Source organism: Aulonocara sp. 'chitande type north' Nkhata Bay, linkage group LG20, assembly GCF_057382095.1.
Source record: "Aulonocara sp. 'chitande type north' Nkhata Bay isolate Kocher_YH1m ecotype deep benthic linkage group LG20, A_spYH_male_GT1.1, whole genome shotgun sequence".
NCBI lineage: Eukaryota > Metazoa > Chordata > Actinopteri > Cichliformes > Cichlidae > Aulonocara > Aulonocara sp. 'chitande type north' Nkhata Bay.
Window position 1 is genome coordinate 20,066,542 of NC_141363.1, and position 14,139 is coordinate 20,080,680.

Sequence of the window (14,139 nt, forward strand, 5' to 3'; positions counted from 1 at the left end):
CAGTATGTGTGTGTGTGTGTGTGTGTGTATGCATAGGAATTTTTCCAATCATATTCAAAGGCAGCCCTGAAACATCTGAAGCAGTGAACTGTGCCGTCTGCTGGCCGTTTACAGGGTTTAATGGACGTTTGCAGAAACTGCAACGCTGAAAACTTTTACACATGAAGCTGCGTCTGAGGAGAGATGACTGACAGGAAGAGGGAGGAGAGGAGGTTCATCTGGACTCTCATAAGGCAACAGAGCTCCCCTCTCTGCAGGTCAAAGGGCAGGGATGGAGAGCAAGCACACGCACGCACGCACGCACACACACACGCACGCACGCACGCACGCACACACACACACACGCACGCACGCACGCACGCACGCACACACACGCACACACACACACACACACACACACACACACACACACACACACACACACACACACACACACACACACACAGAGCGTAACAGTCTCGCTCTTTAACTCAAATATCAATGAAATGCTTTAGAAATGCCTGGAAGCTGGCATGCATCTATAAATAGTAAAAACCGTTCCATGACGCATGCATGCAAACTCAGATACATAAGTTGGTAACAAAAACACATAAATATAAAAAATCGACATATAAATATGCTAAGGAAACAAAAAGAGACTGAAATGTTTGTTTACGATGAAATAAAGTGATTTGGTCCAAGATGAAAGATGAAAAACTCCCAGATTTTTGCTTTTTCTTTGTGACGCTCTCCCATAAATCATCTCCGTCTCCTGGGCTGAGCTGCACCAGCTTCTCTAAGTTTCTATTTAAAGTCTAACTTTACTGCGTCATGTGCAAACACCACTCTAAGGTAAAAAGTCAAAGAGCAGCTTTGTCCTGGTGGACAGATGGAGCAACCAAGAATCAGACGCAACACTCTGAGCCATGAGACTCATTTCCTTATGAGACTGAGACTGGTTTCACTTTAAGGCCATCTCAGCGAGTCCCGGCTTAATTCGCAATTACATTCATCAAATCAGGAAAGATTTTAGTAAACAGTAAATTGTTTGTGCCCAATTACAAAGCTTTCCATCGTGTAAACAAACCACAACATGGTCACTACAAACCTGGTGAAGTCCAGATAAATCCAGAGATGTATGTCAGTTAGAGCCAAAGAACCTCAGAGGGAGCTCCACCTGCAGCCACTCAGGTGACTTTCTAGTTTGAGATATGCTGAGGTGTCAGAACTCGTCATGAAGGGTACGGAGAGGACATCAGAAGCTCAAACTGTATTAGCTAAAATGCACAGAGAATGGATCCTTTATCAGAATTAGTATTAATAAGCTTTATTATTTTATTTTTATGTTTAAGCTGATATTCACCGTTAGCCAATCAGCTGTCACTTGGTTCTTCCAGACTAGCAAACTGTTTGCTTTGTGGTCACTGACTACAAAAAGTTAGTCCAGAATTTTAAATATTCATTAATAATCCTACATAAGAACTAGTCTGTTTTGTATCCCTTTATTATGAATTCAATTGAAGTTTCATAGCTCTTAAACTGTCTCCATGTACTCATTTGGGTGTTAATCTATGTGAGTAGTTACTGACATGTGAAGCTGAATCAGATGCTGCAGACCAGAATAACATTCGCTGCGTGTCTTCGGCGGGCTACGCGTCCCGAACACCATCTCAGTTGTTACAAAATCAGAAGTTTTACATGTTCAGTAACAATCCTGCAAACAGACTGAGCTCATGTAACCTGACTCACCGAGCTCAGGAGCAGCTGGTGCAGCTCTCGCCCTCACCTCACTCAGTTTGTTCGCTCATACGAGTTTCTAATCACGCGGTTGTATGTGTGTGTGTTTTTGTGTGTGTTTGTAAACTGTAAGCAGCTTCACTGCATAAACCAATGGAATGTACTGACATTGTGTGTGTGTGTGTGTGTGTGTGTGTGTGTGTGTGTGTGTGTGTGTTTTGGCCATGTGTGTCTCTAGCTGGGCCGATTTAGGATGCTCGACATGGAGGGAGCGACGGGGGGAGGTGGGACTGCATTAACGGGGGAGGCGGGGCCCGAGCTCTCGTTGCCGTGGGGAACAGATGCCCGGCCGCTGTACTGGCCGATGAAGGAGCCGTCCTCGTTGAACTGGATGTCCACGCTGTCCCCGTATTCAGCCAGAGAGTCGACGCTGCCCATCTTACTTTCCTCCAGAGACTGCTGGCTGTCCGAGCGCTTCTCATCGCCATCGCTGGAGGACGGCACAGAGACTCAGTGTAAATTCTCACAGACAAAAAGTGAAGTCTGATAAATGCAGGAACATGCTGTGTAGCATCACACAGACACGGTGACATCATAACTGTGTCAAATTTGTGAAATATGTCCCAAACTGAAAATGGAAAGAAAGAAACTGCATGGGTAAGTACATCCTCTTTAACAGTTCATCATGTTAAGGAGGATCAAGTTATTATAAGTATTTAAATAAATTTAAAGTATTTAAATAAAAAAAATGTAATGATATAAAATAAAAATTTTAAAAATGCTGAAAAGACAAATATGAAATAACATAGTATAAAATAACACATGAATAAAATGTTAATAAAATTCTTCCTGGTGTTCAAGGACTGCAGGCTGATTATGCAAATGATGCCTAATTACACAAAAACTCAAAGAAATGCACACAGAATGAAAAGTTTCATTAAATCTAAACAGCTTCTCGACACAAACACACAAACACACACGTGAGTGCTACAGAGGGGTGAACTGTCCTACCTCTCCAGGGATCTGCAGGCAGAGCATTGAAGGGAGAAAGAAAAGTGAATGAAAGGAAGCAGAGCTGCGAGCATGACGGGCTGCACGCTCAGATGAAGCCGTCAAACTCGATGTTTCAGAAACAAAACAAAGTTTCATAATATGATTTACTGCAGGGATATTATCACTGTTTATATAAAAACATACTGTATATAACTGATCTCATTGTTGTGTCGACATGAAGGATTTTTGTGCAAAAACTAAACAACAACACACTGACTCAAATCGCAGGGTCGCTCTGTGTTTTGTGCTCTTGCTGTATTTTGTACCTGCAGGGCCACCGTAGCACTTTGTTCTGTGTGGAAGCAAATGCATTTCAAGCATAGCCTGTAATCATGAGTGACATTCAAAAAGGCCCACCTGTATTCTCCAAAGGCTTCATCTTTCATTGGTCGAGCTTCAGAGTCCACCTCCTTACTTTCTTTGTCCTTCACTGTGAAAAAAAGAAACCTTTAACTCTGCGTTAGAGTCTGTGTGAGTCAGAGAGTGTGAGTCCAGCTGCGCACCACAGTGTACCTGCATATTTGCCACCCTTGCTGCGTTTGATAAGGCAGAGGATGAGCAGTATGAGAACCAGCAGCACGATGGCGCTGATGAGTCCAATCAGCCAGCCTTGGGTGGCGAACCTGCCGGTTATCTCTGACGGCACTGAGAGAACAGAGACAGACTGTCACAGAAATGTTTGGAATGATGTCTGTGAAGGTTCTCAGTCATCCAGGTCATCGTAGTCTAAGGAGCTTGGAAAGAAAAGCGTCTGGACTTCTTTGAGTTGCTTGAAGACGTTTCACCTCTCATCTGTGAAGCTTCTAGCTTCTAGGATCAAATGGTGGAGAATCCCAGATTTAAGCTCTTTGGGAGTAACCCACCGAGAGGACCCCTAATGATCCTCTACCTAATTACATGAGCCAAGGTGTGAAGGTGTAGGTCCCAATCAGCCAAGGTTTCGAGTGTGAAACTTAGCCCCATCCTAACATGTGATTTCCTGAGGTCAGATGGCCCAGGAAGCGTCTGGGAAGGATCTCAGAACTGGATTAAAGATTGCAGACAGTTGGTGTCTCCACCATTTGACGCTAGAACTGAAGAAGCTTCTCGGATGAGAGGTGAAACGTCTTCAAGCAACTTAAAGAAGTCCAGACGCGTTTGGAATTATGATTTTCACACAGGTAGCGAGATTAGCCCGCCTGAAAACTCCACAGTGCTAGTCCCAAAAGTTGATTCTGTTCATTGGACGTAACGTTTTCAGTGGGAGAAACACTTCGTCATCATCCAGGTGATTTCTTCAGTCTCAGCTGACTGCAGGTTTCAATCTTATAAACAGTCCATTTGCATAATGACTGAAACCAGCCCACTGAGGAACAATGGGCTGGGAGGTCAGTTCCTTGATCATTAATATGCAAATTCTCTTGACCATTGATCAACAACCACTGATCAAAGCTCATTGATCAATGGTCATGAGTCCCATTCACAGAGAGTTGGGGAATGGCTGCAATCACAGCATTGTAAGATGGTAACAGATGTACCCTTAGGCCCCCTCCTCGATTCAGAGATGGTCTTTCCCTTTTCACATAAATGGCCTCCTTGACTCCGCCCTTAAACCAGCGTTCCTCCCTATCCAGGATGTTACATCCTCATCATTGAAAGAGTGTCCACTGGCCTGTAGGTGTGAATAGACTGCAGAGTCTTGGCCTGACGAGGTAGCTCTTCTGTGATGTGACACCCGCTTCGCCAGAGGTTGTTTACTTTCTCCAATGTATAAATCCTGGCAATCCTCCAACCAGATCAAAGCTCCAGGTCAAGCTTTGTTCAGAGAATTTGCATACTAATGATCAAGGAACTGACCTCCCAGCCCATTGTTCCTTCAGTGGGCTGGTTTCAGTCATTATACAAATGTACTGTTTATAAGGTTGGGGAAACCTGCAGTCAGCTGAGACTGAAGAAGTCGCTTAAATCAGTGATGAAGTGTTTCTCCCACTGAAAACGTTACGTCCAGATGAACAGAATTAACTTTTTGGGATTTACTTACCTGGATGATTGAGCACGCATCAGGACGTCGACAGTGCTAGATTTGTGAATCTGTGAAGATTGTGGCATCAACCTCTACTACTCTGCATACTTACATGGTTCCACGGTCTTTGCCTCGCCTTGCCAATAAGTGGAGTTTCCATGCATGACCCTCAGGTGGTACTGAGCTCCTGGTTGGAGGCCCGTCAGCATATAGAAACCCTGCGTAGTGTTGACCTGTTCTGACTTCTCCCACCCACCGCCTCCTGCAGCCACACGGCAGAGAAGAATGAAACATATGAAGAACATAGTAGGAATCAATCCTAAAGCTGTTCCTCCTCTCATTTAATGAACTGTCTCTGATTCTTCTGCTCTTTCTAATAATTCTGCTGTGATGTTGATCCAGAGACGCTGCAGAAGCAAAACAGTGTGAAAATTCATATTCAAATCACTGGATACGCATGAAACATCAGAGAGTCGTGACAGTTTAATCTACTTGTTATCATCATAATAAGTTGGGAGCTGTTTACTTGTTCTTGGTTCACTGCAGGTTCTTCAGGCTCGTCTCACTTTGGATTGAACCATTAGTCAGGCTGTCATGTTCTCAGACCAAAGTATAACTTCAAGAGAAAAAAGCCTTAAAGGTTTATTTTTTGGACATTTGAGAGTTTTTTCAGATTTGACTGTTGAGCCTCCGCATGCTGTTCTTCAACACTGAAGTTTAAACCTCTGTTCGATCATTTAGAGTCAGGATCTTCAAAATAATTGGTCGAATCACCGCCGGGAACTGTTATCAAGACTTTGAGAAGGACTCAGACATGTTTTCCTTCCTTACTCTCCAGCTCCTTTATTCCCCTTTCTAAGAGTCATTGTCCACACATGCTCACAGACCCCCTCAAACTTCCTCTCCCTGCAAGCCGTCCTGTCCTTACCGCTCTTCTTGAGGTATTGGATGTGGAAGCCGTGGTTTCGGTTTCTCTCTCCGGGCACCCAGCTCAGGTGGACTGATGCGTTACCAGAGGTTACTGTGATGTTTCTCGGAGGCTCTAGAAGGCAGGGGGGTGGAGAAAACAAGGTCAATTTGAGAATTTGGTTTTATTTCACTAAATAAAGCCGAACACTAAACGGTGTGAGGCAGAATTCTGAAGTTTCACCTCCATCAAGCAGGGTGGCTCCCCTGCGTGTGATGGGAGGGCCTTGTCCAATCTTTGTGCATGCTGTTACGTTGAAGATGTAATGGCTGTCGGGGTCCAGGTTGTCCAGCGTGATGTGCTTTACTGTGGGATCATTGACTTTCAGTATCTCCACAGGACTGTCTTTGCTTTCCACCTCTACAGATGAAACACAAACCAGGCAGAAAAACATGACTAAGAACGCTTGGTGGCCAAACGCTGTTCCCAGAAAGTGAAATAAATAAAACTTAAACAGGGACAAAGAAAAACATTGAAATCTGAAGGAAACACCAGAAAGTAAAGTTACAACAGAATTCAAGGATGAACACAAAAAGAAAAGTCACAATCGTTAAACTTCATCTTATTTTCATGACGCAGCCAGGATCAGACCTTACCCCGTTGGTACTGCACTATGTATCCCAGCAGAATGCCGTTGGTCTCAGCTGGAGGGCTCCAGGAGAGAATCAGGGATTTTTCTGTCGGGCTTTCAAACTCCAGAGTTGCAGGAGGACCAGGAGCTGCACACACAGAACAGTTCCAGGTGAGGTTTGTGTAACTTGAGAACTGATCCTGAACTCTTAGACACGAGGGAAGAAAGTTCGGTTGACTTTATTCTGTCTGAATGTCAAAGTCCGCTCGGATATGAATGTCGTGTCGTAAGCTTTTGGGTCAGGTGCAGAGGTTGCAATGGGCTGGAACAAGAGCAGCATTCTGATACCTTCAAATAATTGGTAATTAAAGCAGACAGCTAACTTACTACACAATGCTGCTCAGATCAGCTGACCTTTGACTTGTGGAACCTGTCAAATTGCACTTCGATCCATGGTCACATGACCCTCAAACAGCAGCGTTTGGTTGAAACTCACCTCCCTCCGGCGTGTGGAAGTGGTGCGGCGGGGAGCGAGGACTCTCCCCTTTGCTGTTAAACGCAGTGACCGTCAGCTCATACTCAGAAAACAGTCGCAGTCCCGTCACCTCCGCTGAGGTCTTGCTATGGTCAACCTCCTCCACCTGCCAGCTGTGCTCGTCTGTCTCACTCAATTGTTTAGATCTTTCTCCTCTGTCCTCCTCATGTTGGGATTGTCTGAGAGACCTCCGGCTCCGTTCGGCCTTGGGAGCCAGCCTCTTATAGTAGATCTGAAACAAGCATAGAGAAACATGAACACACTTTATGTGCTTTGATAAAGTTACAGCTGAAAATGAAATTAAAAAATTCAGAACACGATAAAAACTTTTATCAGCCTGTGTTTTCATCCATTATTCTACTAATCAAAGATGCCACTCGGGACTATTTTCTGGGGTTTGATTGACAGAAAGATTATAAAGTTTCTCAGTATTAAAGATGGGCAGAGGCTCAAAGCCAAAGTCCAATTAAATTTTTGAAACATCGCACCAAGTAATAACCTTACATGAACAGAGGATTTAAATGTTAAGAGCATTTCTGTGATGTGAGTCAGGTAATTAAACTCAATGAGAAGTGCTACCCTGTATCCCAGCAGCAAACCTCGGACCCTCTGGGCTTCGTTCCAGCTCACTCTGATGGTGCTGTTCATCACGGTGGTTGAAACTCCAGTCGGCGCTTCCTCTGGCTCTGAGAGAAGCAGCAAGGCATGAACATAAGAAATCAGCACAGCAGCGATGTTATTTGCACAAACTCGCAGTTTATGACTGTGTGTGTGAATGTGTATTGATATCTTTGTGGGGACAAAAGTTGGACTTTTACTATAGTTGTGGGGACCAACAGCCTTCATGGGGACCAGAATTCTGGTCCTCACAAGTCTGAAGGCATTTTTAAAACTAAAAAAGGTGGTTCTAGTGTCAGGGTTACAACTGGGTTATGGTTAGGTTTAGGGTAAGGGGCTAGGGAAAGCATTATGTCAGTTACACACAAGATATGAATACGCAACATGTGTATGTGTGTGTGCACGGTTTTCTGTCAGAGACAAACTTCTGAATTTCTGCTGAATTCATTACACTAGTAAATACCCATTGCTGCAGTAATGACTTGTCTGTGATTGTCAGGATATTTCTAAGCAATACGGTGATGTCATAATATAAGCACGTGAACCTGAAATGATGAATAGTTTAACAGCATGTGTCTGTGAAGGTCCTCATTGATCCAGGTCATCGTAGTCTAAGGAGCTTGGAAAGAAAAGCGTCTGGACTTCTTTAAGTTGCTTGAAGACGTTTCACCTCTCATTCGAGAAGCTTCTTCAGTTTTAGGGTCAAATGGTGGAGAGTCCCAGATTTAAGCTCTTTGGGAGTAACCCACCGAGAGGGACAATGGACCCACTATTGACCCTCTACCTAAGCACACGAGCCAAGAGAAGACAGATGTGTGAAGGAGTGACCTTTGACCTTTAGATGCCGATGGACAGCTGAGTCTTGTCCTGTGGAGGTGGCTCTTCTGTGTTGTGCCATGCGCTTGTGAAGTGGCTGTTTGGTCTCTCCAATGTAGAGGTCTGGGCATTCCTCGCTGCACTGTACAGCAAACACCACATTGTTAAGTTTGTGTTTAGGAGTTTTGTCTTTGGGATGAACCAGTTTCTGTCTGAGCGTGTTGCTGGGTCTGAAGTAAACTGGGATGTTGTGCTTGGAGAAAACTCCTAAAGAATGGCAAACAGTTATCCTTTGTGTCAAACTAGGGAAGACACAAAGGATAACTGTTTGTCATTCCTGAACTGTGCTGTGCGCATTGAGAAGAAACCTCAACATCGAAGTTTACCGGAAGCCCACGCACACGGACCAGTACCTCCTCTTTGACTCCCATCACCCTCTGGAACACAGACTTGGAGTAATTAGGACCCTACACCACCGGGCAGAACATGTTCCCTCTAAGCCTGAAGGAAAAAAGAAGCAACACACACATGCAAAGGAAACACTTAAAACATTGTCATCCCCTCTGTAGCCGGTGTATCAGAGAAACTCAGGAGAGTTTTCTCCAAGCACAACATCCTAGTTTACTTCAGACCCAGCAGCACACTTGGACACAAACTGGTTCACCCGAACGACAAAACTCCTAAACACAAACTTAACAATGTGGTGTTTGCTGTACAGTGCAGCGAGGAATGCCCAGACCTCTACATTGGAGAGACCAAACAGCCACTTCACAAGCACATGGCACAACACAGAAGAGCCACCTCCACAGGACAAGACTCAGCAGTCCATCTGCATCTTAAGGATAAAGGACACTCTTTCGAGGATGCCAATCTTCACACTTTGGACAGAGAGGACAGATGGTTTGAAAGAGGAGTGAAAGAAGCATCTATGTCCACTGTGAGCGACCATCTTTGAACAGAGGGCGGAGCTTGTGACACCAATTGTCTGCCATCTATAATCCAGTTTTGAGATCCTTCCCAGACGCCTTAACGCCCACTCACACCCTGGGCCATCTGACCTCAGGAAATGACATAATAAGGTGGGGCCAGGTTTCACAATGAGCTCACCTGAAACTCTAGCTGATTGGGACCCACACCCAGTTTCACACCTTGGCTCATGTGATTAGAGGATCATCAGGGGGTCCTTTTGTCCCTCTGTGGGGGGAAACTCCCACTAGGTTTATATCTGGGACTCTCCACCATTTGACCCTAGAACTGAAGAAGCTTAGCCCGTTGGTAAGAACCTTTGGACGGTGTCATGTCACGCGTTGCTGCTGCTGCTGCTGCTGCTGATAAAACACTGAGCTTTCCAAAGACCAGTGAAGACCTCAGAGCTCGAGGTAACTGAAGGAAACCGTGATGACTGCTGTGAGGAATGACCTTGGCAGTCATCACCTTTTTACCTCCTAACTACCCTCTAACTGAACAGTTCTCTAAGCCTGTGAAAGAACGCATGTGCAACCTCCTAAACAGAAATAAGTCAGTTCGAGCTGAAACTCGTATTTCTCATCAAAATGACAACATTACAAAAGAGGCAATTATTGATTCACATGCCGAACATTCAGCGTGAGACATTAAACCCTCAGCTGCATCATTCCCATCATCCACTCATTGAGATTCTTGACTTTTGACCTAAAGACATTTTCCCAGCAGGATCTAAGCACTGACAGGAAACTTCACTATATGCTCTGAGTGATTAACAGCCTGCACAGCAGCAAAGCATTCATGTGTACAGCTGCCGGGCACTCCAACAAGAGATGTTAGATTTGACATTTTGACAGAAAGAGCTGTGATGTGATGCTTCATGAAGCTGTTGCAGTGAGATTATTTATGACTGATGGCATTCATAAGCTGTATGGATAAACATGGTTAACTCAGATTGTTTTAAGTTGATATTTTCAGAACTGGCTCACTGTCATCAGTATTACTGACTTGTAGATATCATGTACTGTCTCTATATGTGTATGTATGAGCTTTAGTTCCAGTCCTCTCAGTGGGTGCACACAGGCTTTAGCCCTGTAATGGTTCCCAGTTACACACAATAACAGGCCCTCCCATTACAGCACTCGGCCACAGGGATGAAGCTCTGGGATGACGTACTGTCTTCTCCGGAGTGCCCGCTCTCCGACTTTGGTTCCGGTCCTCCTCCGAGAGCGTTGACAGATCGGACTTTGATCTCAAACGGTGTGTACGTTCCTGTGTTGTTCACTATGAACGGTGGAGACCTCACACGGCCGGAGTTCCAGTTTACATTTGACCCATCGGCCTCCCTCCACAGCACCTCGTACTGGAAGTTCTGGCCGTTATGGAAACGCTTGTCTATCTCCTGCAACAGAAAGTAAGAATATGAAGTGCCCGTGGACTGTGCTTTTCATGAAACATATCAGAGGATGTTTACTCGAGCCCACTGCATACACGCTGACGTACTCACATCCCACGTGATGATCAGTGTCCCTGGTTCTGAGGAGTTACTGCGCACTCCTGTAGGGTTGATGGAGGGAACTAAAAGGGTGAAGGAAAATATCTCAGTTTAATAAACACACTTCAGTCATCCTGTATTGATCTTCTTTATTGATCTCCATGACCATTGATCAACCATGTTTTATATTTCTTTGTGAAACTTTCAGACTGATAATGTAATTAATGGTAAATACATTTTCCGTCCCTCTAATGTCAGCCTGAGGCTCAGCTGTGAGTCAGACTCCATGGTAAAACTTCACAGCAGAAACAAACTTCCTGCAGAAGAACAACACGGTGATGACCATAAACTGCTGTTCCAAAAACCGGTGGGTAATGCCACGCCTCATATTGAGCTCCTGGACACAGTCTATAAAAATCACTGCTAGTAGCAGTTGTAACTCTAAAGCTCATCACATCTGCTGCTAGCTTATATTGTTGTTTCATTCACTGAAGTCTTTTCCAGCCTCTGACACATGGATCCTATCACTTAAGGCTAGAGGTGGGCGGATCGATACCAATGCTGGTACTGGTATCGGATCGATACTATCATGATAGGATCGATTTTTATTTCTATCTTTTAGTTGCAGCACGTAGCCCAGTGAATTGTGTTAAATAAAGTGTATACCTCAAACATGCACCTGTGATGTTCACGGTCACGTCTATTTTATTTATGTCCTATAGCAAACATAAATTTAAAAAACCTCCCAATTTAAAATACACGAAAAGCTGAAGAGTGTGTTTTGTTGTGTCAACTAATTATTGTGGAAATTAAAAATCACAGTTGAAATCAGAATCTCATAAATCATGCTGCTCTTACCTACATAAGCTGCCTTTAAGCTTTGGTATCAGTACTGGTATTGGCAGTACTGGCCCTGTATTTATTTGATATTGGATCTATACCAACATTTGCACAGCACAAGTTGAGGTATTGTTCTTTACCAGCAGGTGGCGTGCTGTGGTGGTCTGAGGAGTTGCTGTGTCTGCTCCTGCCAACCTCATTGATGGCGATGACCCGGAATCGGTAGGTGGAGAATGGATGGAGGGTCAGCTCCACGTGGTTGAAGTCGCCTGGCACTTTCTTCATTTCCTCCCATGTCCACTTCCTCTCCTCCGTGTGGTACTCCTCCCGAGCCTGTATGATGAACTCTGGAAGGAGTCAGACATGATCCGGTTCATCAGCTGTTTTTCAGCTGTAGGTCGGTTTTTCAGTTCAGTTCAGTTCTTTTTTATTTCAAACATATACATTCACCAACGTTTCATAAAATCATTCCATACAGTTGTTTGAAAAGGAGTAGGCAGAAGTATATACTTATTTAGCCCTACCCCCTCAGGTTTACATCCTCATCATCTAAACTTGAACAACAAAAACGTATACAACGCCTTCAACTTAGAACATAACATCTCAAAAAGTATTTTCACATGTTCAACTAAAACTATATTTAGATTTGCTAATTTGCAGAAGAAAATAAACATGAGTTTGACTGCTGTCTTGGGTTAATTGCATTTTCTTCATTCTTATACTTATTTAAAATTTATTGTTTGAGTTTTATTTTAAACTGGTTTATATCACTACTGACCTTTATTACTTCTTTTAACTCATTCCAGAATTTAACTCCCGCTATTGAAATAGACATTCTTTTCAATGTTGTTCTTACTCTTTGTAATTTTCAAATAAATACGTTTTAAATAAAGTTGAATGAGCAACATGGTTTGTTTCAGGAATGCCTAAGGTGTTCATCCATCCATCCATCTTCTTCTGCTTTATCCGAGGCTGGGTCGCGGGGGCAGCAGCCTAAGCAGAGAAGCCCAGACCTCCCTCTCCCCAGCCACCTCCTTCAGCTTATCCGGGGGAACACCAAGGAGTTCCCAGGCCAGCCGAGAGATATAATCTCTCCAGCGTGTCCTGGGTCTGCCCTGGGGCCTCCTCCCGGTAGGACATGCCCGGAACACCTCACCCAGGAGGCGCCCAGGAGGCATCCTTGTCAGATGCCCAAACCACTTCAGCTGGCTCCTTTCGATGTGGAGGAGCTCTACTCTGAGCCCCTCCCGGATGGCTGAACTTCTCACCCTATCTCTAAGGGAGAGGCCAGCCACCCGTTATGGGAAGCTTATTTCCGCTGCTTGTATCCGCAATCTCGTTCTTTCGGTCACTACCCACAGCTCGTGGCCATAAGTGAGGGTAAGGGCGTAGATCGACCGGTAAATTGAGAGCTTCGCTTTTACACTCAGCTCTCTCTTCATCACGATGGACCGGTTCCAGTGCGAGCTGGAGGCCCTCACCCAATGAAGCCAACAGAACCACATCATCTGCGAAAAGCAGAGATGAGATTCTGAGGCCACCGAAGTGAAAGCCCTCCGCCACTTGGCTGTGCCTAGAAATCCTGTCCATAAAAATTATGAACAGAATTGGTGACAAAGGGCAGCCCTGGTGGAGCCCATCACCCACCAGGAACGAGTCCAACTTATTGCTGGCAATGCGAACCAAGCTCTTGCAACAGTTGTTGCAGGTTTGAATGGCCCGTAGCAATGGGCCAGACACCCCCATACTCCTGCAGCAGCTCCCACAGGACACCCCGAGGGACACGGTCGAATGCCTTCTCCAAGCCCACAAAACACATGTAGACTGGTTGGGCAAACTCCCATGCACCCTCAAGTATCCTCGAGAGGATAAAGAGCTGGTCCAGTGTTCCGCGACCAGGACGAAAACCGCATTGTTCCTCCTGCATCCGAGGTTCGACTAGTGGACGAACTCCCCTCTCCAGCACCCTGGCATAGACTTTCCCAGGGAGGCTGAGGAGTGTGATTTCCCTGTAGTTGAAACATACCCTCCGGTCCCCCTTCTTAAAGATGGGGACCACCACCCCGGTCTGCCAGTCCACAGGTACTGCCCCTGATCTCCATGCAACATTGTAGAGGCGTGTCAACCGGGACAGCCCTACAACGTCCAGAGCCTTCAGGAACTCGGGGCAGACCTCATCCACACCAGGGGCTCAGCCACCAAGGAGTTGTTTAACTGCCTCAGTCACCTCACCCCTGGAAATTGGCGGGTCATTCCCCTCATTCCCAGACTCTGCTTCCTACTCGGAAGACGTGTCAGTGGGATTAAGGAGGTCCTCGAAGTATTCCTTCCACCGCCTGACAATTTTCTCAGTCGACGTCAGTAGCGCTCCATGACAGGCACCAACCACCTTGCGGCCGCAGCTCAATGCAGCAGCTTCGGCAATGGAGATGCTGAACATGGTGCATTCGGACTCAATGTCCCCAGTCTCCCTTGGAATGCTGTTGAAGCTCTGCCGGAGGTGTGCGTTGAAGATCTCACGGACTGGGGCCTCTGCTAGGTGTTCCCAGCACACCCTCACTAC

General features: G+C 45.4%; 1 protein-coding gene across 2 annotated transcripts in view; it reads right to left on the reverse strand.

Annotated features, from left to right (window-relative positions):
* Nucleotides 1-348: 348 nt before the first annotated feature.
* The window catches only part of LOC147305488 (neural cell adhesion molecule L1.1-like), a 44,321-nt gene continuing 30,530 nt past the window's right edge, over nucleotides 349-14,139 (reverse strand). The window contains exons 17-29 of one of the 2 annotated variants that reach the window (XM_086276736.1): nucleotides 11,717-11,923; nucleotides 10,749-10,819; nucleotides 10,418-10,643; nucleotides 7,424-7,530; nucleotides 6,806-7,076; nucleotides 6,335-6,457; nucleotides 5,922-6,098; nucleotides 5,700-5,813; nucleotides 4,884-5,033; nucleotides 3,283-3,414; nucleotides 3,127-3,199; nucleotides 2,728-2,739; nucleotides 349-2,206 (exon numbers count right to left, since the gene is read on the reverse strand). In XM_086276736.1, the coding sequence (XP_086132862.1) occupies nucleotides 1,951-2,206; nucleotides 2,728-2,739; nucleotides 3,127-3,199; nucleotides 3,283-3,414; nucleotides 4,884-5,033; nucleotides 5,700-5,813; nucleotides 5,922-6,098; nucleotides 6,335-6,457; nucleotides 6,806-7,076; nucleotides 7,424-7,530; nucleotides 10,418-10,643; nucleotides 10,749-10,819; nucleotides 11,717-11,923 (1,919 nt within the window). In that variant the 3' untranslated portion in view covers nucleotides 349-1,950. The remainder of the gene's footprint in view (nucleotides 2,207-2,727; nucleotides 2,740-3,126; nucleotides 3,200-3,282; nucleotides 3,415-4,883; nucleotides 5,034-5,699; nucleotides 5,814-5,921; nucleotides 6,099-6,334; nucleotides 6,458-6,805; nucleotides 7,077-7,423; nucleotides 7,531-10,417; nucleotides 10,644-10,748; nucleotides 10,820-11,716; nucleotides 11,924-14,139) is intronic. The other variant, XM_086276738.1, reaches the window with a different exon arrangement.